General features: G+C 36.8%; 1 protein-coding gene across 1 annotated transcript in view; it reads right to left on the bottom strand.

Moving 5' to 3' along the window:
• The window catches only part of SATB2 (SATB homeobox 2), a 185080-nt gene that overhangs the window by 155825 nt on the left and 1969 nt on the right, over window positions 1–27286 (bottom strand). Inside the window, exon 3 of the mRNA XM_047871611.1 lies at window positions 5867–6043. Within this exon, the coding sequence (XP_047727567.1) occupies window positions 5867–6043 (177 nt within the window). The remainder of the gene's footprint in view (window positions 1–5866; window positions 6044–27286) is intronic.

Genomic DNA, 27286 nt, shown 5'->3' with positions numbered 1-27286 from the left:
AATTTCATACTTTAATCCTACTATTCACACTATGATATTTTAATAGATTTCCTTTGTATTTTTTCTATGCATATATGAATAATTTTATATAATTGAGACTGTATTTGGCACTCTGCTTGATTCACATAACATGGTATTAAATCCATTTTTGTGTCGCTTTTTAAAAGTATTTTAAATGACTGCATAAATTTAATTATTCCAACATAAGCAAGAAAAAAATGGTAATACACCTTCTCTTGAAGCCATAATTTTTATATACTAATGACCCCAAAAATAGCCAGTCAGAAAAAATTTTTGCTTATTTATTGCTCAGCCTGTTTGTTTTCGTTATTAAAAAAAATTTTTTTTAATGTTTATTTACTTTTGAGAGAGAGACAGTGAGAGCCAGGGAGGAGCAGAGAGAAAGAGAGGGTGACAAAGAATCTGAAAGCAGGATCCAGGCTCTGAGCTATCAGCAAAGAGCCCAATGCGGGGATCAAACTCATGAACCATAAGATCATGACCTGAGCCAAAGTCAGACACTTAACCAACTGAGCCCCCCAGGAGCCCCATTGCCTGTTTATTTTTGAATAAAATTTTCTGGTCAAAAACAAATTTTACAATCTTAAAAAAACAAAAACAAAGCTGGAAATAACACACTCCTTATCTCAAACTACAGTACAAAGCTATAGTAAACAATATGGTATCAGCATTAAAACAAACATATAGGGGTGCCTGGGTGGCTCAGTTGGTTAAGCATCCACCTCTTGATTTCAGCTCAGGTTACAATTTCACGGGTTTGTGGTTTCAAGTCCCGCATCGGGCTCTGCGCACTGACCGCGAGGAGTCTGCTTGGGATTCTCTTTCTCTGCCCCTCCCTCTCTCTTTCTCTCTCTCTCTCAAAATAAACAAACTTTAAAAAAATTTTTAAAAAACAGACATATAGATCAATGGAACAGAATAGAGAGACCAGAAATAAACCCACGCATATATGGTTAATACACAATAGAAAAGCCAAGAATATACATTGGAAAAAGCACAGTCTCTTCAATATATATGTTGGGAAAACTGGATAGCCACATGCTAAAGTATGAAACTGGACCACTAATTTACACCACACACGAAAATTAACTCGAAATGGATTAAAGACTTGAATGTAAAACTTAAAACCATAAAACTCTCAGAAGAAAACACAGGTAGTAAGCTCCCTGACATAGGTCTTAGAAATGATTTTTTGGATTTGACACCAAAAGCAAAAATAAACAAGCGGGACTACATCAAACTGAAGAGTTTCTGCACAGCAATGGAAACCATTAACAAAATGAAAAGGCAACCCAGTGAATGAGAAAAAATATTTTCAAGTTATATATCTGATAAGGGGCTAATATCCAAAATATATAAAGAACTCATAAGATTTAATAGCAAAAAAACAAACAATATGATTAAAAAATGGGCAGTGGATCCGAACATTTTTCCAAGGGAGCCATATAGTTGGCAAGGGGTACATGAAAAGACACTCAACACCACTACTTATCAGGGAAATGCAAAACCACAATGAGATATCACCTGACACCTGTTAGGATGGATATTATCTAAAATACAAGAAATAACAAGTGTTGGCAAGGATATAGAGAAAAGGTAATACTCGTGCACTGTTGGTGAGAATGTAAATTGGTGCAGCCACTATGGAAAATACAGAGGTTTCTCAAAAAATTAAAAATAGAACTACCATGTGATCCAGCAATTGCGCTCACTTCTGGGTATTCATCCAAAGAAAAGAAAACACTAATTTGAAAAGATACATGAACGGCCATGTTCACTGCAGCATTATTTATAATAGCCAAGACTTGGAAATAATCTATATGTCCATCAATGGATGAATGGCTAAAGGAAATGTGGTGTATACACACACACACACACACACACACACACACAATCACTGAGCCATAAAAAAGAAAGAAATCTTGTCATTTGTGACAGCACGGATGGAACTTGAGGGCATGATGCTAAGTGAAAGAAGTCAAACAGAGAAAGAAAAATACCATATGATCTGATTTATAAGTACAATCTTAAAAAAATTTTTTTTAGTTTCAAAAACCAAGCTTATAGATACAGAGAACAGACTGATGGTTGCCAGAGGTGGGGGTGGGCAAAATGGGTGAAGCAAGTCAAAAGGTACAAGCTTCTAGTTATAAAACAAATAAGTCACAGGGATATAATGTACAGTACGGTGACTATAGTTAATAATACTGTATTGCATATTTCAAAGTTGCCAAAAGAATAAATCTTAAAAGTTCTCATAATAAGGAAAAAAAATTCTGTAACTACATGTGGCAATGGATGCTAACTAGACTTCCTGGGGTAAGTATTTCACAATATACACAAATATCAAATCATTACGTTATATACCTGAAACTAATATCTTTATGTCAATTATGCCTCAATAAAAATATATATAAATAAAATTCTAAAAGTTACTTTAAAATTTACAGGACGCAGGAAAGAGAGATGATCACTTACAAATTTAGTCAAATGTGCACAGAGAGGAATCAAGTCACCATCACTGCCACTTCCCCAAATCCGCCATCCACATTATCAACTATGAAGAGCTACTTGATCGGTATGATAAAGAACACTCAATGACATGGAGAGATCCCTCGCTATTACCAAAAGCGTTATGGGGCAGAACTGAAAGAATGAAAAGGAAAGAAGAAAGAAGAAAGGGAATGAGTATAATTTGAGGGAACAGTTCCTAAGTTAACACTCTTCTTCCAAAACTAGAAGACTTTAGATTCAGAGATATGGACTCATGATCCACCATAAACTGTGCCTGCTGTTTATTAGATCTTAGGCTACCTACTCTAGGAAAAGCAAAACACCTGCCATCTTTTGCATATGCAAAACAGCAGGTCAGATGTGTCCTGCATCTCTCATCCTTGAGAATCACAGAGAGCTAATGGTATGTGTCCTGGGAAATAAACGGTTGGACTCAGTTAGAAACACTGTGCCCGTCATTTATAACAGTATTTTTTGCCCTTAATTTCTCAAGTCTCAATATGTGGCTTCAAATAAAGCCTGGGGGATGTGGTGGTGGTGTTGGAAATCCTTGAATTGCATTTTAGTGGAATTTCTGTCATCCTTTAGAAGCAAATATCTTTCTTAATAAAGCCTCTTCAGCTCGCTTGGAGGGAATGCCTTCTCAAAAAAAAAAAAAAAAAAAATTAACTATCCCATGCTCACAAGACCATGGGTTCATTGCCTTGTCATTAGGATAAGGTATCACTCCAAAATAATGACATTGCTAATATATTTTCTCTTTTCAAGGCAATCTGAGTACTATCTAATTCAATTATTGAAACTCTTTTCTGGTCACGTCACAATAAAAAAATCATGTTTCAAGAACCTCAATTTTTAAAATAGGCTCAAGCAACCCACTCTCCTTACAGTTTAGTTCTGCCCAACTTTTCTAACACAGGAAGAAGAGGTTCAGAAACGTTCAGTTTCTCCACTGCAGATGGATTTGCTAGGTCATCCAATGACATCCCTATCTTGGAGAAATTATCTAAACAATGAACAAACACACAAACAAGACCAAAACAAAAGAAAACAGAAAACTAGATGCATAGAAAGTCAGATTTCGAATATACAGTTATATTTTGTTCTACCTCCTTTTCTAGCTTTCTGTCGCTCTGCTGTTTGCCCAGCACACAAATGACCAGTCTCATTCTGCATTCTGTTTGGTCTATAATAAACATGCAACAAACTGCATACGTTTGATGATCTAAAAATGACAACAGAGATCTAATACAGTCATTTCAAAATAAACAATTGCCAAGTTCTTCCATTTACCCAAAACAGAGATCAGCAGCCTAATTTAAAACTAAACAAACAGCATTTTTCCCCCTCTGAAATTATAGTACAAGACCTAGTGCTAAAACCTTTGTTTACCTACAAAATAAAGTATTATCTATGATCTAGAGCACCTTCAGAATGTTGAGTCAACTTTTTAAATGTATAATATTCAGTATTTTTTAGTCCTGGTTTTCAAAAACTTTGGGGAAACAAATATTTGCTTTTGACTTTTCTCCTGTTTAATCCTCCACTGTAGGCCATATCCCTTGCTGGTGTATCTATCTCACCTTGGTGGGCAGAACTCTCAGTCCACATCACTGAATGGAACAGTGTGGCTCCCTAGTGCAAATTTCCTTAGAGTCCCTTCCCTGAGCATGTGCCAAGAATCAAATCTTGGCCACTTAGTGCTCTGTGCTCCACATGTGAGCTCACGGCGCGTTGAGCAGCCGTGCTAACGGAGATGGATAGCCCTGTCAAACAGGAAGCTGGCACACCAGGATGCAAGCAGTGGGATACAGTGACCTTTACATTCAGAAAAAAAATATCCTTAAAATGGCATGAAAAGTTTCGGAGGGGGGTGGGGGCGATGGGGGGATTCCTTTATTTCATTCAGGCAAATAGCATAAAATAAAAGCAGGGGTGCCCGGTATGGAATTTGCTGGGGATTAAATCTTGAATCCCTTACACAAGAAAAAAAGGAAATGAATCATCCTTTATCACACTGCTCTGAAAGCAGCGCGCTGGACAATTCAGCTGTTATCACTGCACCCGACAGGCCAATCACACAGATTCAGACCACACTTAGACTTCCAATAATCCATGGAGTACCACCTGCCCTGGGAAAACATTCTTGACCCCTGGTTTCAGATGGGCTGCTTTCTTGGTAGAATTACAATCTAATTTAAAGACTGAAACATTTTTCAAACAGTGATGATCTGCTTACAGAATCAGTCAAGAGCTTGGATACTAAATCCCATGTCCTTGGTTGCCTTACCTGTAAACTTTGTATGTATTGTTTAATCTCTCATAGTTTCCTCATCTGAATAAATGGAGGCTTTGACAAGGGGCTCATAAAAAAAAAAGTTGCAAAAATCTGTGGCACATATACACAAATGTTAAGTAAGAATAGTAATATAGAAAATGAATATGCAAAGCGAGACCTGGAGGTAACCTATTGCTTTCCTTCGGTTACAAGGATTATCATAAACTATAGGATTCAGTCATTTCAGCTGAAATACAATAGTAATCATTCCACTGGGTCAAAAAGTTTTCTTCCATTTTCCCAGGTTTGGGGGATGTTTTTGTTATTTATTTATTTATTTTTTGTCAGTTCTCTGCCATGAAAGAACAATGGGCTATGTTGCAGAGTGAAGCAACAGAAACTCACAATGTGCTCCCCAGTGCTCTACGATACGTGCAGAAATGATGATGCAATTTTAATACTTAATTACATAGATACAGTGAATTGATCACAAAGAAACTGAGGGGAGTTTTTTTGTTTTGTTTTGTTTTTTTGTTTTTTACTGAATGGACTACACTAAAACTACAGAGCAGTTTTCAAAGATAACAAAAGTATGATAAAATGTACCCATTTTTTTTCTACTTAATTAAAAGCTAATTGTAAAGTGCAGAAGCTATAGGCGCAAAGCAATAAATAAATTTAGAAAACTGAAAGCTTATAAATCACGTATTAAAGTTTGGAGAAGTTAGGATCAAACATCTCAACGCTCTGAGAACACCAGTTTCGGGACTTAGAGAAAGTAACAGAGCTTTCAATGCCAAAAAAACCCTATGATGATCACTTTAAAACGCAAGTTTATTTTGGTGGCTCTAAAGGTGCCGGTCAAATATTTCCCAAAGCAACCAGAAAACAAAACTCAGCAAGAAACGTTCTACTATTCACTGTTTGGAAAAGATGTTAAATCTGACCATTCTCCTCCAACCCATGTTTGGAGAATTATTTCAGGAAACACATTCTTCCTCAAATCTTGACACAACGAGGCGTGGGGAGGAGAAAGGGGATATGCGTTAATACCTTGTGCCTGAGCTGCTGAGCTGTGGGAGTACCCCAGGGCCAGGAGCGCGGTCTCCACCAACTGGCTAAAAAGCACATCTTTTCGAACCAGGACAAACTCTGCATGTTCTTCTCTGTTGTCATATTCAAGAGAGCCATCCAACTGCTCCACCACACAAAAGACAGGAATCATCAAACCTGGAGAGACAAAATTCAAGAGCAAAACACAAATATTACAAAGCAAATCTCAGTCACCATGATGAGAAGGGAAGAGGCAGTTATAAAAGTTACTCATCTGTGATCGACAATGGTTTAGATTAAACAAGCCTCTTAGTTGGATGGGTCTAATGGGAAAGCTGGGGATGTTTTTCCCCTTCCTTATTACTCTCAGACTGCAGCAGAATTGCCTCGGGCGATGGCAGAAGCCCTCAGATTCCAGTCATTAAAAAGTGGAGTGCACCAATGAGGTGTCCTGACTGAGACCCTAACTCCACAGCCGGCATATAGCTGAGGTCAAGGTGACCTTCTAGACCCTTACATCCTTCATGTCTATGGTTTCACCATTAACTGTCAATCAGGACTAGTATTTCCAGATCAGATTTGCTTCTGTCTGTAAATATAAAAGACCTAGTAGAGAGGCATATTTGATTTCACGGTCTAAGCTATCATGTGAATATGTACAAGAAAGTCAATGGGAACTTTTTTTTTTAAGTTTATTTATTTATTTATTTTTGAGAGATAGAGCACGCAAGTGAGGGAGGGGCAGAGGCAGAGAGAATCCCAAGCAGGCTCTGCACTGTCAGCACAGACCCCACGTGGGGCTCAAACCCATGAACTGTGAGATCATAACCTGAGCCGAAATCAGGAGTCAGATGCTCAACCACTGAGCCACCCAGGTGCCCGTCAATAGGAACTTTTTAAAAGTCCCTTTTATAGCTTTTATTTTTCTACATCTTGGTAAATAGGGCATCAATAAGCCTGAAAATACCCTGCTCCTGAAAATCTTAACTGACATTTAACTTGTATCAAAATATGCATCCACATGTAAAACTCTGTCTTTCTTTAAGTTATTATTTTATATATTAACACCAGTTACCACTACAAAGGGAACTATCTCTTCTTGTGTTTTCAGGGAAAAGAAGTAAACTACCCTAAAGAATAAAGCAAATTAGTCTAGTTGAAAATCTGTTGAAATCTGTTGTCACTGAAATATTTCTCTGCTTTGTATCAAAGTGTGAAAAGCTAAAAAATGTTTAATTCGCCAAAGATTTTTTTATAAACTGTTTTTTATTTTTAAAAAAGTCATACAGGCATTTAAATCTAAACATAGCCAAGGCATAAGAAGATCAAAGTTTTACCAACATACAAGTAATAAACATGGACTCTGCCCCACGTAATTCACACAAGTTAGTACTTTATAGAAGAAGATCTGTTCTGGGTCTCCTCTCTTTGTGCAAAAAAACACAAAAGTTATGAAGAATAGGTGGGCAGGCTGAGAGATGGGGTGGTGGACAATGAGCTGGTCATTGCTGAAGGCACTTTACAATAAAAATAAGACTTCTGGGTAAATGAGGTATGGGAGTCCCGCCTGTGACACCAGGACTGCACAGTTCTTCTAGAAGCCCCTCCCGTTGCCTAGACCCTAGAAGCCTCCCAACTCACTCTGATCTGGAAAGCAGAGGGTGGGAGCAGACACTGCAAACTACCAGCTCACAGATGTAGATTTTTGTTCTAAAGATAATACAATGGTGTCACTGGTTCCCATGTGCTAATTATTATTATTAAAGATAATAAGTATAGGGTGTAATTATTAAATATAATCATTATTAACAATAATAACACTCATTAAGAATTGTTATCACTAAGGATCATGGTAATTATTATTAAGCCAGCACAACAGGCTAACAAGTCACACCAAACTATCCCCTGGACAACTACAGACTCTGCGTTTGCTCTTAAGAACAGTAAGGGAGCATTACTGTTTGTAGCAAATACAGTATCCATGGTATAGATTTATGGAAAATAGGAAACAAGGATGGAGCGAACTGACTGTTTTAGACGAACAAGGGAATTTAGCCTGGCCACATGGTGCCTTATAAAATATTTTTTAAAGCTGTGACCAGTAATGGCATATCAAATGTTTATTTATGCCCAATTTATTCCCAAATGTATGTAACACGTGAAATGAATAATATAAATTAAATTTCCTTCAAATTATCTTTGTGCTCATTCATTTATCCAATTTTTATTCCCTGGACACCTATTGTGTGCCAGACATCCCCTGTGGCTTTAGAGATACAAGTAAGAACAAGTCTGACGTGGCTCCTGCCCTAAATGCTGTTGAAGGTATTGTAAAATCTTCCTAAGCAGGCATAATGGCATTTTATAGGACCTATTCATCAGAGTCCTCACCAGCAGGGAATAGCCCCCATTTAGACCTTGTAACTCTTACAGACTGGTATATGATCTTTGTCCAAGGAAGCAGGTTGATTTCTATTTTTAATGATTTAAGCATATGCACACATAGGGCCATGTAGTCAGTGGTGCCACAAGCTATACTTCACCACTAACACCTATGTGTACATAAGTTTCAGTGCTGAAAATCCATGTGCAGTTCCTAATGTCAACATCTGAGTGTCACACATCTGGGAGTCACAGATAAGGCCTTTAAGTGAATCCAGTCGCTCCATAACCTATCATGTATCCATTACTTAGGAACCATAAACCTTCCTCAAGTCTATGGTCAACTGCAAAAGACTCAAGACCCTATCAATTTTTAGAAATAATATTAACAGTTCAACGAGTGAGATACAAAATATGACATTAGAGCACAGGGCTCTCTACCATTTAGGAACTTACGTATTGAAAGTGTCAGTTACCAAAATATTTCCTACACATTTTAGTTCTGTGATTACAGAAAGCAATTGTTATCTGACATGATAGCAATAACTCCTTACAGTCAAAAGGCAAGCACCCATCCATCACAGGCATCACCTACTTTGAAAGAAAGAAAGAAAGAAAGAAAGAAAGAAAGAAAGAAAGAAAGAAAGAAAAAAGGACTTGGAGGTCATTTATAAAACAAAACAATATTAACCAGAAACATATGACAACAGAATTTACTCTGAAAGCACATACATATGAGACACTAAAAAATAAAGAGGTTATATTTAACCCCTAGAAAAATGTACATTTTTACTTGAATTCCATAGATCTAAGCAATTATGAAATGTTTACAATGAAATGCAATTTTTACAAAAGAAGAGGAAACATAGGTGTGGTTACTAATGACAATGACAAGAGAAATAAAAAATAATAAAATAGTACACTTGGGGTCAAGTGGGAAGAAGAAGAAAATTAAGGCATAGGTTTTAAAAACTTAAAAACAGCAAATCCCTGGAAAAGAAAACGATAAAAGGATGAGTAGGAATATATATATGTGTATATATATGTGTATATATATATATATATATATATATATATATATATACACACTCCATTTTTCCCCCTGCCAATGCCACTTACTCCAGGCAAAAAGAAGAAAGAAAGAAAGAAAGAAAGAAAGAAAGAAAGAAAGAAAGAAAGAAAGAAAAGAAAGAAAGAAAGAAAGAAAGAAAAAGGGGAAAAGTAACAACGGATAAAAAGATAGGGAGAGTATTTGATAAGCAATTCAAAAAATAAATTAAGAATAGGAGGGAAGAATTAAAAGGTAAGTTCCAATAAAAGAATTAACAACATGAAAACGAAAACGCATTCACAACAAAATTTAGAAATGATCAAGAAGAAAAAGGAAACTCTTATTCTGTCCCTGTATCTGGAACTTATGGCATTATTTTTCTTTTATTGTAGCACAGACCCATTTCCAGATGATCAAGTAGGGAACTTTGAACCTTTTGATTATAAGCCTCTCTAAGCCTTTTACAATTGTGGCAGGTGAAGCAGGTAGTTTCATCTAAAGGACAGGCACAGGGTCCCAGCCTTTTGCTAAAAATTAAGAGTTGTTCTGACAATTGGGATGAATGGTGAATTCTGTTGTCACGGAGGCAAAATAAGCATGGGACTCCTTCCACTAGAAAAACGCATTTCCCAATTGTCATTAGTTCCAATGCCCAATTTGTCACTTCCATCGTGACATTATTTCTGAAGAAGCGTGTGTGATTATAAAGGTAATCTAATCTTCACCACGACAGCCATGGGAATACAGACGCACGGGAGGTGGTCACATGTGCTGGTGACTAACACCGTGTCCGGAGGCAGGCAGCTCTTGGATCAAATCCTGGCACCGTTATTCTTTACCTATGTAGTGACCTCAGGTAATTTATTTGACCTTCCTGAAGCTCAAATTCCTCCCAGTTAAGATGCAAATAATATCTACATCACAGAGTTGTTGTAAGGATTAAACAATGTGAAATAGTTAAGTTGTCTGGCTACCCCCAAACAACGAAACCTATTTGTTTCTCTTTTTTCAAAATCAGTATTAATACCATTCACTAATATTAATACAGAGGAAAACAAGAAACCAGTAATTTTTTTCAGGGTCCATAATCAATGCTCATGATACTTACTAAAAAGCATTTCTTCAGAATAAAAATGATACTCATAATCATTGAATTACTAAAGATGTTCAACGTGCCCCATGGTAAAAGGGTGAATGTGTTAAAAACACATACTTTATACTCTAAAACTGCTTGTCCAGTATGGAAGCTACTAGTTATATGTGGCAGCTAAACACCTGAAATTAACATATGCTTGTAAGTACAAGATACACACTCAATTTCAATGATTTAATACCAAAAAACAAATAAAATACAAAGACATCATGAATCATTTTAAAAATCAATTGCACAGAGAAATTTTTTGGATGCACTAAGTTAAATTATCAAAATTTATTTTGCCTATGTCTAACTTCTTTTACACGAAGCTCCTAGAAAATTTTAAATTATACATGTGGCTCATACTATATCTCTAGGAGAGCTGCTCGAAGCAATCTGTTGACACCAACATATACGATGGTTTTTCTGACACAGGATAAAGACATCACTAACTGATAACTAAGACAATTGTGCAATTGTCTTGAGCATTTCTTGGATGCCCCTCAGTTATCTTCCCTCTGTGTTCCAGATCTTAGGAGACTTGAGGACAGATGTACTATTGGTTAAACTCCCAAATCTAATGTGGTATCTTCTCTGCATCATCGAGCAAAGTGTAAGCCATTGTTTTATTCCTAACCACATTAATCCAAATGTTTTATTAAGGGAAAGGCTTTCCCCCCCCTTCCCTTCATTTTATTTATTTTTTAATTTAAAAAAAATTTTTTTTTAATTTATTTATTTTGGAGACAGAGCATGAGCAGCAGAGGGGCAGAGACAGAGGGAGACACCGAATCGGAAGCAGGCTCCAGGTTCTGAGCTGTCAGCACAGAGCCTGACTTGGGGCTTGAACTCAGGTACTATGAGATCTTAACCTAAGCCTTAGTCGGACGCTCAACCGACTGAGCCACCCAGGTGCCCCACCCTTCCCTTCATTTTAAAGAGCAATTGCAGTTTTCAGGAAATGCCACAACACTGGTGTGAAAGTGACCGGAAGCACAAGTATTCTTTGATGCCCTGGATGTCTAACCTCAACAAGGAAAGATGAAAGAAGATCCAGTGGTTGGGGTCTCGAGGATAGGATTCCATAGCTTTCCACCAAAGTCACACCAAACAAAACTCTCCCTTGCACAGCACCTCCTAACTCATCACATACACGCTCTAACATACGCAGGTACCTTTATCTTTCTCTGGGCCTTTACCCGGGGAGGAGGTATTATTATTCTCATCCAATAAATGAAGACACAAACTATGGGAAAATAAGTAACATGCTCAAAGAAACAGCAAGGCACAAGTAGAACAGTTCAGATTAGCCAACTCTACATCTCAAGCACACTGCTTTCTTGGGGGTGGAAAAGTACATTGGAAACCCACACCCTCAGAGATCTAAACGCTTGGCCTGGCCCCTTCACCACTTGTGATGTCCCATGGGTGACCTGCATTGCTTAAAAGTAAATTCACTTTTTGACGTGAGGTACTGTGCTAGGCAGACAGGAGGAATCAAACGCAGTTCCTACCCTTTAGTCACTCACAGACAAAGAAAGGCTCAAATAATGAGCCATACTCTAGTGTAGGTGAGAGTGGGCTCCAGCCTCTACCCCAAGCCCTTTGTCTCTTGGGTCCACCCTCATTCTTGGACCTGCCTCCTGAATAGCAGCAGCCAGTCTGAGATGATAGGAGGCCAACTTTTCTTCTCTCCTTCCAGGGGCTCCTGAAACTGTTTCCAGAAGGAAGGCGGCCATGGGGCCCACTCCCTTCCCTGAAGCTGGCAGTGTATCTGGTTCTATCACCTGAGAAGGTCCTAGGGCTAATTGAAGATTACAAAGGCTTTAGGGCAGAGCCTCGCGTATCTGTTCTTTGTATAAAACTGAACCCGGAGTAAAGTACCACACTTAACAACCACCGCAATCAATAAATCATAGAACCCTGAAACACTGAAACAAATTCTACCAAGTAAGCCAAGCAAGGACAGGCTCTACCGGAGGATTGGGAGAGAAAGGAGTGAGGGCTGGCAACTATCCTAGTGCAAATGTATTAGAAAAACAAAACAATTTACTTTCTCTACAACCTCATTCTCCCTTCCCTCTCCTTTTGTCTCTCCCTTTCTCTCTATCTCTATTTCTATCACACACATGTACACACACACACATACACCGAGTCACACACACAAGAAGAAACCTCAATGTTAACCCCCAGTATTAACTTCTAGACACTTCCTCCCACTCTAACACAATAGAGACAACTCTGAGCACCAAGACTGTGGCAGGAAACAGAAAGGAAGAATAGGGTGCCCCTCACCTCCTTCTTGGGGTCCTAGGCAAAATTTCAAGATGGATCAAGTGCGTCTTTCTTACCGTCCTCTTCTCTGTCCCTGCTGTCCCCTCCCAGGCACCCGACCTCCTGAGCCGTGGTAACCAGAGGCTCCACATTCCACCACTCCACGCCAGCCTCCCAATCCCCCAGGGGCTGAGCTCGAAAATTCCAAAGAGATTAATAGATAAAAAGATGCTACACTTTGCTATTTGAATGGTTTAGCAGTCCTTTAATCTCCTTAGATATATTTTCATTGTAAAATGAAACACATTGTATCCCACATTAACTTCTAATGGAAAGAATTTCAGGTGATGCAATTAAAAAAACAAAACAAAACATGTTTTCACCAGTCTTGGCATTGTGGGGGTGGGAGGGGAAGAAAAAATATTTGGGGGCAAGGGAGCCATCCACAGATGGACTGGAGATCCTCTGGGCTCCCCTAAACTGCTTTACTTTCCAAAGTTCCTCTCTGACCCTTGCTTGTGAGCAAAGATTCTCGGAAGGATTAATTCATTTGCCATTGCTGTTGGTTTTCTTTCTTCAGTCTCACTAAAGAGGAAGCAAGAGCTGACAGAGGTGGGTGACCTGTGTGGTTCAAAGGTGGAGGAACACAGTTAATCCTACAATGCTGGAGAAGGCAACATTTGCCTAATAATTACTCTATGGGCAAATGAAGCCATATATGCAGAAATTTGATTTCATGTTCATCCATGACCCAGTTGTTTGTAACTCAAGGTTAAGCCTCCAAATAAAAGTTTTGACCATAGAGCTCCTTGATGCCTCTCTCCCCTTGGGGAAGTAGGGTGAGGAGGTAAGACTATCAAGAAATACTGTATTCTCAGAATCCCATCTAGTTACACCAGACACTACCTTGCAGCCCCTGAGGCAGATCTTAACTCTGGAAGATAAGAACAAAAATAGGCCAGGGGTGGGGAAGCCGCGTGAACTCTAGTCCTCTGTTCCTTACCACCCCAAATGCTCAAGCTAAGCTTCAAGCGGTAGGGGAAAGAACCGGGTTCTGGTCTCCCAGGCCTGTCCCCAGACTGAGAGATCACAACTCGACCTGAAGTCAGACCTGAAGTCTGCAGGAGAAACCCCACATCTCTCAATACTCTTCATTTATAGAAATGTGGTAGCAGGATCAGGTTGGCCAGGCAGTTTGCAAAACAGGATTTCACAGGCACACAGAGGCACAGTGTGGCTACTTATCTAAACAAAAAAGCCTGAGCTACACCTGGGAACTGGGCCATAGCAAGCCTGACCCAAGGAACTAAATTCCCTGATGTCGGGAATGTCCAGTTAGAGTGAATGAGAGGCCTGCCTTTGCGTTCTCCAACATGGGCTGCATTTAGATAAGTCTTCTTCATTCCCTCACTCCCCACTCCACCCCTGAGCCTGTCTTATAGCAAGTCCAAAATAAATGTTAGTTCAGTTCAACAAAAACGCTAATTCTAGCTAGAGGTTAATAACCACCATTAACAGGCAATGTCAGTTCTGGCTTTTTCCTGTGACTTCGCAGCTGAGTCTATCACATCACTGTAGCTCACTGCACTGCAGTGAGCATCGGTGTGCAAGGAAAGCTTTCTAAGAAACAATCCACACAAGTGGTCTTAGGAGCTTGCTCCATGTTCTCAAGGGGGAAGTGCACCAGACCTCAGGGCTGGGTGCAACCACTGTGGACAGACATTGTTAGTTTATCACTAGGAAGGCATCACAGTCCATTGGTGTAAGACTCAAGTGGCTAGCAGCACTGTGCTCTGTGACTGTACATATCCTGGGGCCCTGGGGGTCTTAACTGCCATCCTACATGTCCTGCATGGAAGGACTGCAATATCTTTTCTAAATTAGAGCCACAAAATGTTCGGTGATCGTGAATTAAGAAAAAAAAATTTTTTTTTTCTTTTAAGAAAAAAGTAGAATCTGTAAGTTTGATTATCATGGAAGAGTTCAAACACTGTTTGAATGTTAAACATTGTTTAAGTATCCTGTAGTTCAAAGCTAAATTTTTAAAGTTCTTTTCACAGTGGGTTATAAATGCATGTATTAAGTCTCGAGACTCGATGCCATGTTAAAACGACTATACTATAACTCATTAAGATTTCTGTCCTTCGTTGTATAAAATTTTATTCTAGAAGTTTCTGAGAAGATAATATTTCAGATAGTATTTAAGAGGAGATGTATTTGTTATTCCCCTCATTCTCATTATCCTTTCTGGAAAAGCTATTTGCAACTCAGAGTCCCAAAAGTCAGAAAAAGAATCAATAAAAATTGCCTTCATAGCAACCATTGCTTCCTCATCTCAGGTTTTGAGCTTTGCCTAAATGTTGTTCTATCTAATTTAACAATTAAAATAAAAAATCTTTGATTGATTTCTCCAGTGTAGTGTTAAGGAAAGGTTAACTGTACTGAGGTTCACTAGCAAGAAATTAATAAAGGAATCAAGCACTCAGCTCTCAATAAGACAAGACTACCCAGATTTCTAGTGGGAATATTTCATAGCACAAGCATGTTTTCTTTGGGGAGTTTAACACACCAAAATTATTAAAAATTGAGATCAAACACTGGTGCAAAACCCCAAAGGAAATCATACTAGAGTGGAGAGATTTTTATCAAATAAAAACCTGAAAAGGTGAAGTTTTTATAGTAAAAAATAAAAGGCCTTCTCCTTACAAAAGGAAATCCTACTATGTTTAGGGATCAAACAGCAAAACATGTATGGATGTCTAATGTGTAAAAATCATCACTGTGAAGTGAATGCAGATTTCACAAAGCCAAGCTTCAACAGACAAGCAGCCATCACCTAGACTAAAAGCCACTCTCATTCTTGTACCCAATAAATGCATCCACCGAGAGGTAATAGCAACCAAGCCCTGGAAAGGACTAACACTGGGGAAAGAAAAAGAAAAGAACACAAGGAGAGAGCAAGAAAGTCAAAAGCATAGTGTGTATTCTGCAGTTCCCTAAGGGTACACTGAGATGTCTGGATTGCAATACATAGGATATTATTATTGTGACTGAGATGAAGTTAATAAAACCCAGCATACAGACTGGGGAAACTCAGGTCCCCACTGATGGAATACTTCCCAGACAAGATATTTTAGGTATATATGTACCTCCGCAATTTACAGCAATCACTTAAACGAGAAAAAGAGAACAGAGAAAACTCATATATTATTTTTTCACTTTATGAGTCTAAGACATCCCCTTTGTAATTTATATAATTTCCAAGAGAAAATATTAAATTTAATATTTAAAAACCTAAAGAGATCACTTAAGCCACAACATATAAATCCATGAAGATCTTATTTTCATCCTTAATGTTATCCAAATGGTATCATCCAGCCATAGAAGGGATGTTATTCTGCTTTTAACAATCTTTGAGAAGTGTCATCCAAGCCCAAAGTGATTTTCCTCCCAGGGGAAGAAAAAAAAAAAAAAGATAAATGATAAATCACAAAGGACAATACAACTTTCTACCTTCATTAAAGCAAAAGACCCTGGTAGAGTAGTGCACCTTTTTAAATCTGGGGTAATCCCAGGTATGAAACATCTCAGTCTCAACGATTCCACTTCTAGATCCCCTGGATTCGTAATTTCTTTAACTCTCAAATAACTTGAGCCACAAAATCAAGCATATTTATGTAGCCTCTGCCCCACCCCGAAAAGGCCACAGTTTCAAAGCAGACCCAATCTCACAAACTCAACACGAAATAACAGAAGGACGAGTCTTAAGATTTTTTTTTCAAAATCCACATTAAAGGAGAAAGGGGCTCCTTCTGGGGTGAACTCCAGTGTGGCCATGGTGCCCTGCCTGTCATGGTAAGAGCGGCCACTTTATCTTGGTACCACCACTGCCCGCATCTACATGAAGATGAAAGAAACTGTACCTAACAGTTCCCGTGAATATACATGCATCTCTTTATTTTGTTAACAGAAGTAAGATGGACAAATGATATGTTTTCAACAAGCAAGCCTGTGTTTATTATATATCTGAGAGGCTGGCGACAACAAAGACGACTTCGTGAGTTCTATCAAAGGGAAAAGAGAGCTGGACCCCAGAGGCTTTCCTTGGGTAAAGAGAACTGTCTCCCTCAAACTTGTTTTCCAGCTATACATCAATCTTCAATATAATTATGTTTGACAGAATATAAGCTCTTGGCAGTTAACTTGTTTACAATAAACGCTTAGTTTGGGTACATGGACTGTATTTCAGTTTTATAAATATCAAACACAAACCTACAACAGTTCCATTATGGGGCTGAGAATTATTTTGCTATAAATCTTTTTATTGGGGGGCCAAGGGAATTACTTTGCAGCTTGTTTTCCACTAACCACTTGGAATAGTGTGAAAAGAGGTACATTTATACTCTGACCCTGTGCTAATTGGAATTCTATACATTTCCATGGGAGAGCATACAGTATCAGTCCTGAACATGCAGGTTGCCCCCCAACCCCGACATTGTTGTCATGATGGTAAAAAAAAAAAAAAAAAAAAAAAAAATACACATGCAAGCAAAATGGTTCTTGCTATAGTTTTCGTACAGTTCTGATTCTCCTCAAAGTCTCTTGGGAACTAATGGCCATTTGTGACAGCACTGGCAGGCCTTCAGTGGTGAGCTCCAGTTTGGGGGGGTTTATAAGTTAGCTGTAAAAATGTGCTTAAGGCCCAAACTGACTATATGAATGGGCCTGTAAAAAGAGTTAGTTTTGCTGAATGTTACCTGGAGATTCATTTGAGAAGGGAAAAAAAAAAAAAAAAAAATCAGGATCACCTTATTTACTCTTGTAAAGTGCCTTTACTTGGGTCTTAAATGTGTGTATAACTTACTTTCAGAGAACAATTTGCTCCTCTTATACCCCCTCGAAAATAAAGGGTGTTCAGTCTTCTAATACCACACCTGCCACATCTATAGCACAAAACCTTGTCTGAATGGAGCCTGGGAAGCTGAACGCCAGACAAAGCTTCAGGGGTACCCTGGCTTAGCCCCACTCCGTGAACACCCTTCTCCAGCATGCACCTTCACTAGCATGCAGCATGCCTTCTGGGGTTCAGATGAGGACGATTCGTCCTTGCAGAGTTTCCTCACTTGTTTTTAATTTCACAATGACCTTGTAATCAGATTCCTATAATAGTTCAACTCTAATATGGTACTAATGTTCAGAAAATACTCATTTTTAATTTTCCAAAATACCTACTACTGGGGAATTCAGGCACTTTATTGTTTAACAGTGAGATTCCAACTTCTTTCCTTCTAGTCAATGCTACAATTTCAGGTGACATAAAATAAAGAAATTTTTTGTCTCTCCCCTTCTGATAAAGACCTGAAACTGATTTATAAGTTTCAAGAGTCATCAAATAGGATTTTATTAAAAATTTTACCACATAACTTTCATACATGAGAAAGAGAAAGAGGAAAAATATTTTCATTGCATTATCAGCCCCACAGGTCTTTCTTGTTAATATCAAAAGCACTAGTTTACAGTGTGAACTAATGGAAAATTGTTAAATTCACCTAAAATAATCAATCTTTTTTTTTTAATTATTTAAATAAGCCCTTTTAAGACTTTGACTATTTAACTGCTATTTACTCGGGGAAGGGGAGACATGGAGAAGGAGACTGTACAAAAAAAGAAAAAAACTTTTTTAATTGTACAACAAAAATTCCCTCCAAGGCAAAAAGACATTATGCCAAGTTCCACCCAGAATTAATGTTTAGGTTTAAATTATAAAGTCCAGAAAAAAACAGAACCACTAATAGACCCTTAAAGCTCGTGGCATTCGTCGCCGCTGTTAGGTTATGTAGATGCTAAAATTGAAAAACCCTTTGCTGACAAAAGTATTTTAATGAACGTGCTATTAAGTAGACTCTCTGAACTGAATTTAAACAAAACAAAACAACAACAAAAAAGTCTTTTGAGCTGTTTGATATAAATTCCACTCTAAAGGGGATTACGCTTGGGACAGTTCTGGGATTATGAGACCTCCACCAGTAAGGGTTTACTGCCTATCTTATTCCTTTCATTTTAACATTCTCACAAAGATTTTTTAAATATTGAACCCAAGAAAATTCTTAGCTACAGATCAAAGAAATGTTCTCCTCTAACTCTGTTAAGGTTGTCCAAACTTTGGGCTCCAAATACTCTGATGGCCAACATTGTTTGTGGTTTTAGTATCCCCGCAATGAGCAGGGGTTAACTCCACTGTCTGGCTAAGTCCACTGTCATCACCAAAGTTGCCAGGAGCTCACAGTTTCTATGAATAGAGTAAGAAATACAGCCCAGAGTGAAAGAAAACTAGCCACTGATTTTGGCTGCTGCCGGCCAGCTCACTCTGAGTTGCCAGAAGCTCCACTCTGGGGAAAGAGGCAGGGAGGCTGAGCAGTGTGAAGGATCATGGACTTAATAATGGTTCCGATGATGGCCAATGGAGGCCAGAGCCTATATATCTCAAGTGACAGTCTATGCTGCCTGAGTGAATGTCAGTGATGTGTACACATGGAAACTCAGGGTCCCCCCACCAACCCCATGTGTGCTGAGAAGAAATAAGGGTGCTCATTATTCACCTTCAACTCTCTCTCCCCCTTCAGCCTGGTTATGCCTTCCAGAGGAGGAACAGCAGGTCCAGGATCACACCTAATCTTTACCAGGGAGAGCTCTGTCTTCGGAGAAACAGTCATCATGTTTGTCTTTCATTTACAGAGGTTTAAAAGAAAGGTGGGGGAAGGGAGTTATACCTCAGGTAGAATATAAGAAAATGTGATTGCCCTTCTCAAACTGCATATAAAGACAAAATCAATGAGCACTTTTAATTGTCTCCTGAGCAACCACCTCCCAGGGGCTCCTTTAGGAACTTCCCAGGGAGGAGAAAGAACAAAATGGTCTCTCCCAAAACAGATTTTAGCTAATAAACACAGCAAAGTAAGTGAAAAGCATTTCAGTTATTCTGCATCCTCTCCAAGACTAAAAATTTGTACATTGTGTGACAGGTCCACCTCATTTTTCTTAATGATGTTTTTATTATTCTTTCACTCAATTAAAGCAGAAATGGATATTGCATCTTCTGACTGTATAATTGTTATTGTAATCTGTTTTCGATCACTACTTGGGAAATGGGTCCAAAACAACATAAACTCTCCACTGCCTCAGAAGGCAAGTCATTTTCTTTTACTACGACACTTAAAGAGACATTTATCATGCTGCTCTGTTCACATCTTTGGATTATGATAAAAGAAAGTTCTTGTTCTGTTAACCAAAAAATATAATGTTTTGAAAACACTGCTATGTAAACAGTTTTGACATGAATGCGTTTTCCTAATAAACTATCAATTTTGTCTTTCCTTATACATATAAAGAATTGGAACAAATGCAATAAAAATATGCAATTTTAACACAGGGACCAATCAGGAAATTTGAAAATCAATCATATTCAGTTATAAAAGAACTGATACACTCGTTTTCCAGCCAAATAGAAAAACAAGTAAAAAACAAATTTTTAAAGAAAGAAAAAGATATCTCTGCTTAATATGATAAAATTAAAATTGTTTCTATGAAAAATGCAAATCACCTCTGTTAAATCTTAGTGCTTTGGAAACACTTGCTCTAACCAGAGTCTTATTAATTTTTTTTTTTTTTTCATATCTGTGCAAGTCTTCAACACATAAAGTCTCTGAGCTGCTGGGCACATTTCAGTAACTGTGTAACCATAAGTGGGCACCAAACAGTCTGGTGTGAAATGCATACTTTTTGATAAGCTTCAGTGTTTCCTCTGAACTTTCTAATCTTTGTTGTTATGTTAAATGCTATCGTTTAATAACCCACTGTGCTAAGACAGAACTCCATTCCAATGATAAGACAACTAGTGAAGGGCAGATCCAAATTTGCCTTATACCGTGAGCAACTAAAATTGAAATCTACTTCCCTTAGAGTTTTACTATCCTAATGTGTCATAACCACAAATAAAGAACATTCTTCGTACGATATGACTGCCCTAATTTGCTGATAACTTCATTGCAAGGTTCAAATTCTTGAAATTTCTATTAATGCTTTTTTTCTTCATCTTAAGCATTTGCCAAACTAGTAACTAAAATATTCACTAGTTTATTTTTTAAGTTTTAAAGGTACACACATCAGTGAAAATGGAAAAAATACATCCCATAAACCCCACTGCCATAATTATATGTCTAAGGCAATTTACTCCATATTAGGTTGTTTTTACCTAGTTTTTAAAAAAAAAAAAATCTGGAAGAAGTAAAACTTTGTAGGTGAAAAGAGAAAGACAGAAGTGGTGGAAGACAATTTCTGATGCAGGCTTTCACTTAATTATACTGATTTTGCCACAATTTTTAAAATCACTTGTTATTAAACAGCAAAACAATTCTGCTAATTGAAAACAACAACAACAACAAAATTACAGAGATACAGTTCCATGCTTTTGAAAACTCCACCATGGAACATTTTTACATAAACACTGTGTAGCATGAAGTGCTTGTGAGGCTTGTTTCATGCAAAAGAAGAAAATAAATGTTTGGCTGATCACTGACAATACGGGAACCAATGTGACTTCAGAAAATGGAAAATAACACGCTATAGGGGCTCCGTCTGTGCCTTTTTGGAAGTCTGTAAGTACTCAACTGGCTTTTGTTTTAACTCATACCTCAATTCCTCTCAGGGCCGTCTACTTGGACTTTGAAATATCTATCGCGTTACCCGTAAGTAGTAGGATGATGAATCCTTTGTATATAAAAATCCATTTTTAACACATAGACATTCTCAAACCTCTATTGCACTTTAAAATAAAAGGAATTCACAACTCTCTTTACTGGCACCCTAAATTAATGCTAGAGAGCAGTGGTGATTGGAAGTGAGAAAGGCCCCACATAATCAAAGTCAGCAGAGGGAAATCACTCATTTTAAAATCACTATAAAGAAAAGAATGGAAGCAAAAAAGGCTAACTCTCTTCATTTGTTGAGCTATGCATAAAGGTCTTCTACTTGAAACCATTTTCACTTGTTTCTTTCTCTTTTTCCTTTCTCTTTCTTTCTTTCTTTCTTTCTTTCTTTCTTTCTTAAAAATAATGAGTTAAAATGTATGGGTTAGATCCAATATTTCACTGCTGTTCTTACTCTTGGGGAGTAGGGGGTGGGGTGGGGAACGTGCTGCCAAAGCTTCTGAAAAGAGTTTGGGCTGCTAATTTTCCGTTCACAAAATCTAAATTCCCCTTATGCATCTCACACAACTCATGAAATAATATGAAACAGTATTATATCACTGCAAATTGAGACATTTTTATCAAAATAAAGAGTGATGATGCCAACATTTCATTTGTCATTCCCCACTTGTCACTTTTCACTGACAAACTGTTACACATACAACTTTTGTCAAATGCTCCATCTTTAAATATGTTCCAAAATGCCATTGTATCTCAGCACTCTTATAAGGAAGACAGCAAAAACCACTATGTTACCACACATTAGTTACATAGGTTTAAAAAAAAAAAAACCCTACTTATTAAATAAAAGATAGAGGATTTTTATTAATTTACATGCTATGTGGGATAAAGTTTAGATTCCTGAAAAAAAAACAAAAACAAATTATGAACGTATTTTATTTACCTAATGTGAGATTATTAGTTACAAGAAACTTTGTTAATGGTGAAGAATAGGTTCCTTTTTAGCAACAGAAACCTAAACTCTCTAAAATGACCTAAAAAATAATAGAGTTTAGAACTCATCTAGCCCTGTTAATGTCTTTTTTACAAATGCATGTAAAGTCTCTACACTGAAGTCTCTTTTCAAAAAAAGAAAACTAAAGGTTTTAAATTATCAAAGTAGAACCACTACACTTGACTGCTTATGAGATATATTTTGCCAGATATACCAAATAATTACCCTGCCTTTCCTGGACTAAAACTGATTTCCATATTCTTAAAATAATTCAAATTCATATTCCTAGACCTCTAATAAATGATAAGTCTTTTTATATATACATAAATATAATATATATACAAGATATCTAAGACGTACAGACTGATTCTACTAGTCACAACCCCCTGGGAAAAGATTATATTGCTTATTTTCTACAGGGGTTAAAAAACAAATGTCTTAAGGGACATCTATGTAGTTCCAACACACACACACATACACACACACATTTCATTGCAGATGATCTTGAATATATAATGGTCAGTGGGTTTCTGCTGATGGAACACAAGGCTTCCAAAATTACTTGAAACATCAAATTATGCTCAGGACTTTGAGGGGCGGATACCCTATGTTCTGTTTAATGTGTATGTTCCATTGCATATATTTTTTTAACCAAGTATATCTTTATTTTAATAACAGGCCAAGGACTAAAAACACTTTAGAAAAGGGCTATTTTTCTACCTCAGCAAAACTACAGAGGACATGCTAGATTGTTGGATGACCCCAAAGCCTAAGTTCATTCTATTTAAAAGATCTCAAACCCTTAAAAAAAAAAAAAAAAAAAAAAGTAGAATGTAAAAGGGAAATACAATCTTTTCTCTTTGGAAGTAATAACACGAGGCCTCCCTACAAGCAAAATGGTGTTCATCCTTGGCTAAAATGAATTTAATGGGTTTTCGTCATTTTACCCAGGTTGACAATATATGTCTAAATTTCCAAGTATTTTATACATTTCAATACATCAATATCTATACTCTTTCATAGCTGTACTCCCTTCAAAGAGTAAAATGTCTGCCTACACTGCTAATATGGTGACTGCACCTGACCTGAACTGCATTTCTTTTAATCTAAAAGGAAATGTTCCACATGTAGACAATTAAACTAACTGTTGTTGTAGACAATGTTCAGCTCTAAATGAGGCCCTGCCCAACAATCGTGATCACATTTGCTTCCCTATTTGAATACATCAGTGTGTATTGCATAATGATTTTTTTCCCCTTGTAACAAGACAGTTATGTTCTTCAAAGGGCTGCCTATTAGCAAGAAGAATAGGCCTACTTTGGGTCAACTAGTTATAAGACAACTTTAACAGGCAATTCCTCAACAAGATTAAACCATGATTTTAAAAACAAATTATTTTTCAGGAAAAAAAAAAGGAAATTTTTTCAAAAAACAGCAACTATCTCTAAAAGATATTCACGGTGTTCAAACATTTTCCCCCCAAAAGCCTAGAACATTTAACACCAAAAAAAAAAAAGATCAAAATTCATAGGAAAATGAAAAATATCAAAAAGATTTCTGATGTTTAATGCCTCCTATCAGCAAATACACCATCTGGTATACTCAAGCGCTGTTCATTCAGTTTAAATAAAGCTGTCTGAAAGTTTTTCTTTAAGCCAAACATTTAAAAATGAAAATGCTTGTGTTAACAATGAATGAAGCACAATAATTTATTGCTATTAAAGCACAACTGGCCAGCGCCTTTCAGCAGTCCAGGAGGAAAGCAGAGAGCTTCGCTTCCTCTGCAAACTTGATTGGCATCACTTTCATTTTATGCTGTAGGTTTCGTGGCTGAAGCATTACACACAGCAGAACCTTTTAGGTACTTATGTTAATGGTGGCAAAAAGGATCATCTGATTCTTATTTTCGTCACCCTTAATAATCTTTTCTTTTTCTAAATCTTCAAATAGATCTGTAAGTTTTAATCAACAATTTCACAAATATAAATTTCCCCACCATTAATCATCCTTTTTCAAAATCCTTATGGAGTGAATTACTAGCTGAGAGGGGACGCCAATTCTAGTAAGTGAATGTTACCCAGCAGGGATATAAAGCTGTCAACACCACGGTGCTCTTGCTTGCTCTAAACTCTCTCCCAGCCTTCCTATGTTTTTTAAAGAGATATTAGCCTTTTTTTTTTTTTTTTTTTTTTTTTTTTTGCCTAGGGACTTTCTATAAAAGCTGACTGTCATACACATCTGAGCACTTATTTTATTACATACATGCTTTAAAACATAACTTAGATAAGAACAAACACATCCTAGAGGGTGTTGGAAAGACAAAGCAAAACTGATCTATGTTCTAATAGTCTTCGAAAGCTAACCACATTGTAAACAGCACACTAACTTTTAAGTCCCCTATTAAAACGCAACCTTGAGGACTGTGATAGTGTATCTGCCACCTCAACTAGTCAAATCCAGACACTAAAATAATTTTTTTTAACAAACACATTCTCACCAAAAAACATACCAAACTCTCTGTCTAAAACCGTAGAATAAGGGCAACAGAATTTACTATTACAACTAAGGCATTCAGAAACATTTATTCACCTCACTGTTTATCAAAAGCAGGAAGATAAACTGCCATATTATTGGGCAACCAATTAACTTAATGATCTCCCCATTTTTAGGGGGAAAGCTTTTAAGAAAGAGAATCACTAAAGATTAACAAATGCGTCCTATCAAATTTTGAGCCCTATTTTTAAACCATCTCCATAACATTGACAAGACTGCAATATATCTGAAAATGGTAATAAATGATATAGAGCTATAAATATTTTGTAGTTGTCTATGTTTATTATATTGCTTCATAAAGAAAATTAAAACAAAAGAAGGTAGGGTGATAGAAATATAATCTATTTTATACTTAACCTGCTAAAAAAAAAAAAGTCTTTCAATGACAAAGAACTTCTAACTAGAAATGTATTTTAAACATTTTTAAAAATTTTAAATTTTTTTAAAGGCTTTGCTTTTCTCCCATCTATATACATGATTAAAAGTTACAAAGAAATGAAATTGTTACCAGCTCAACATACATTAGGAAACCACATAAACTTAAACCCCTCCAAAAATATTAACATTCAATAAAAAACTTTACACTGTCAAAATTGTATGTCCTTATATCTTAAAGTTTTCTAAATTAAAATCTTTCTAAATAATCTACTATGCTATACAGAATACAATCTTTCTCTATAATTTTTTTTAAAACCCACCATATGTAAACTCTTTTAACCACTTCACTATTAAGTATTAAACACAGTACTTACTGAGACAAGCTAATACCATCTCTATTTTCACTTTGGAAAGCAACTAATAAGGCCTTTGATATTACTACATTAAAGCTCAGTAAAAGTGACGAAAGCAGCTTGTTGAAACAAACCTATTATTCCTCTTGAAGACCTAATTTCACTTTATACCGGATTTATAATAAGTGGTCAAATGTGAATTATAGTCTCAGAAAATAAGAAACGCTACCACTATGTCACACTAAATTTAGGTATTTCTGGTCAACAAAATTAGGGAGTTTCTTTCACAGTTCAATATGATGTAGGAATAAAGAAAACACTTTTTTTTAAGGAATCACAATTGTTAACAATTATGTTCTAAAATGTTTAGAGACTTCTTTCAATTCAGTGAATTTTAGCAGGTCTTCAGAAAGAAACCAAAAGTCTATGTCCAAGTTTTTTCTTTATGCATAAGGCCACTTTGAGAACACATCTCCTCCTCCAATGATTTCCAAGTTTTTCAATCAAATAGTATCAGCACTTGTATCATCTTACACTTGGTTTTACCATATTTGCTATATATTTTTCTTTCTCATATGCATATACTAAAATATGTCACAAAAAGTCTGAAGTTATTGTTCCAGTCTCAAGATAACACAATAAACACAAATTTTAAAAAGTGGGTCACAGAACTATCAAGTTTTCTTTTGCTTCATCGAAGTGTATCTTTAAGCCCCTAAAAATAAAAGGTGCATAAGCCACAATGTATAGCCAAATCATTTTTTAAAGCTTTAAAAATTGTGAGAATGGGTGCTTCTCAAGGGAGATGATTAATATAAGGAACTAAGGCAAACCATTCTGAATGTCTACGGTGAAGAAATAATAATAGCAAACTAAGTAAAAATAGACACGTGTTATTTTATAAAATGTCTTTTAACTCTTTAAAAGGGTATGGACGTTTAGACTTAAGTCTTTGAAATACAGACTATGGCTATTTAGAACATGGGGTTGGAGTTTATCACTAAGTTTTGCCATGGTTTTGTATCATTTCAGGTGTGCTCACATAAAGAATTATGTTAAGTAAGCTACTGCTGAAAATATTAGGGGGGAAAGAAACCTCTAGAAGCAAAAAAGATTTAAACTAGTGATTTATCTCAAACACAAAAAAACTGCATGCCATATTGAATTGTGCATTTTGTATGCCAAAACAACTAAGCAAACAGCACATAAGCCTCAACATATTTTAATAATATTTAACTTTCTTACATATCGCTTTATAAAATTATTTTTCCTGACCACATTAAAGGAAAGTGGTTGTTTAAGTAGTAAAATCTCCAAAAAGTTTTCTTTAAACACTTTTAAATGCTTGGAAAGGTAAACAGCATGTAGCCATTAGGACTACTTTGCTATTTTTTACCTGTTCTGCTGTAATTCATAACAAACTTACAAACGCGTAGGACTTTAAACTGTTTAGAAAATGGTGACCTTAAAGCTTCTAAGGGCCTGGCAGATTTCATGATGCTTCTTTATTTCCCACTTGAACTGTGGCAGGAAATATTCCCAGTTGTTACTAATTTATCTCGAAGGACTGTCCTAACTACAAAGTAACACCAGCA

Source organism: Prionailurus viverrinus, chromosome C1 (genome assembly GCF_022837055.1).
Source record: "Prionailurus viverrinus isolate Anna chromosome C1, UM_Priviv_1.0, whole genome shotgun sequence".
Taxonomy (NCBI): Eukaryota; Metazoa; Chordata; class Mammalia; order Carnivora; family Felidae; genus Prionailurus; species Prionailurus viverrinus.
Note: the sequence above shows the minus strand (reverse complement) of the source record. Positions and strands in the feature narration are given on the sequence as shown.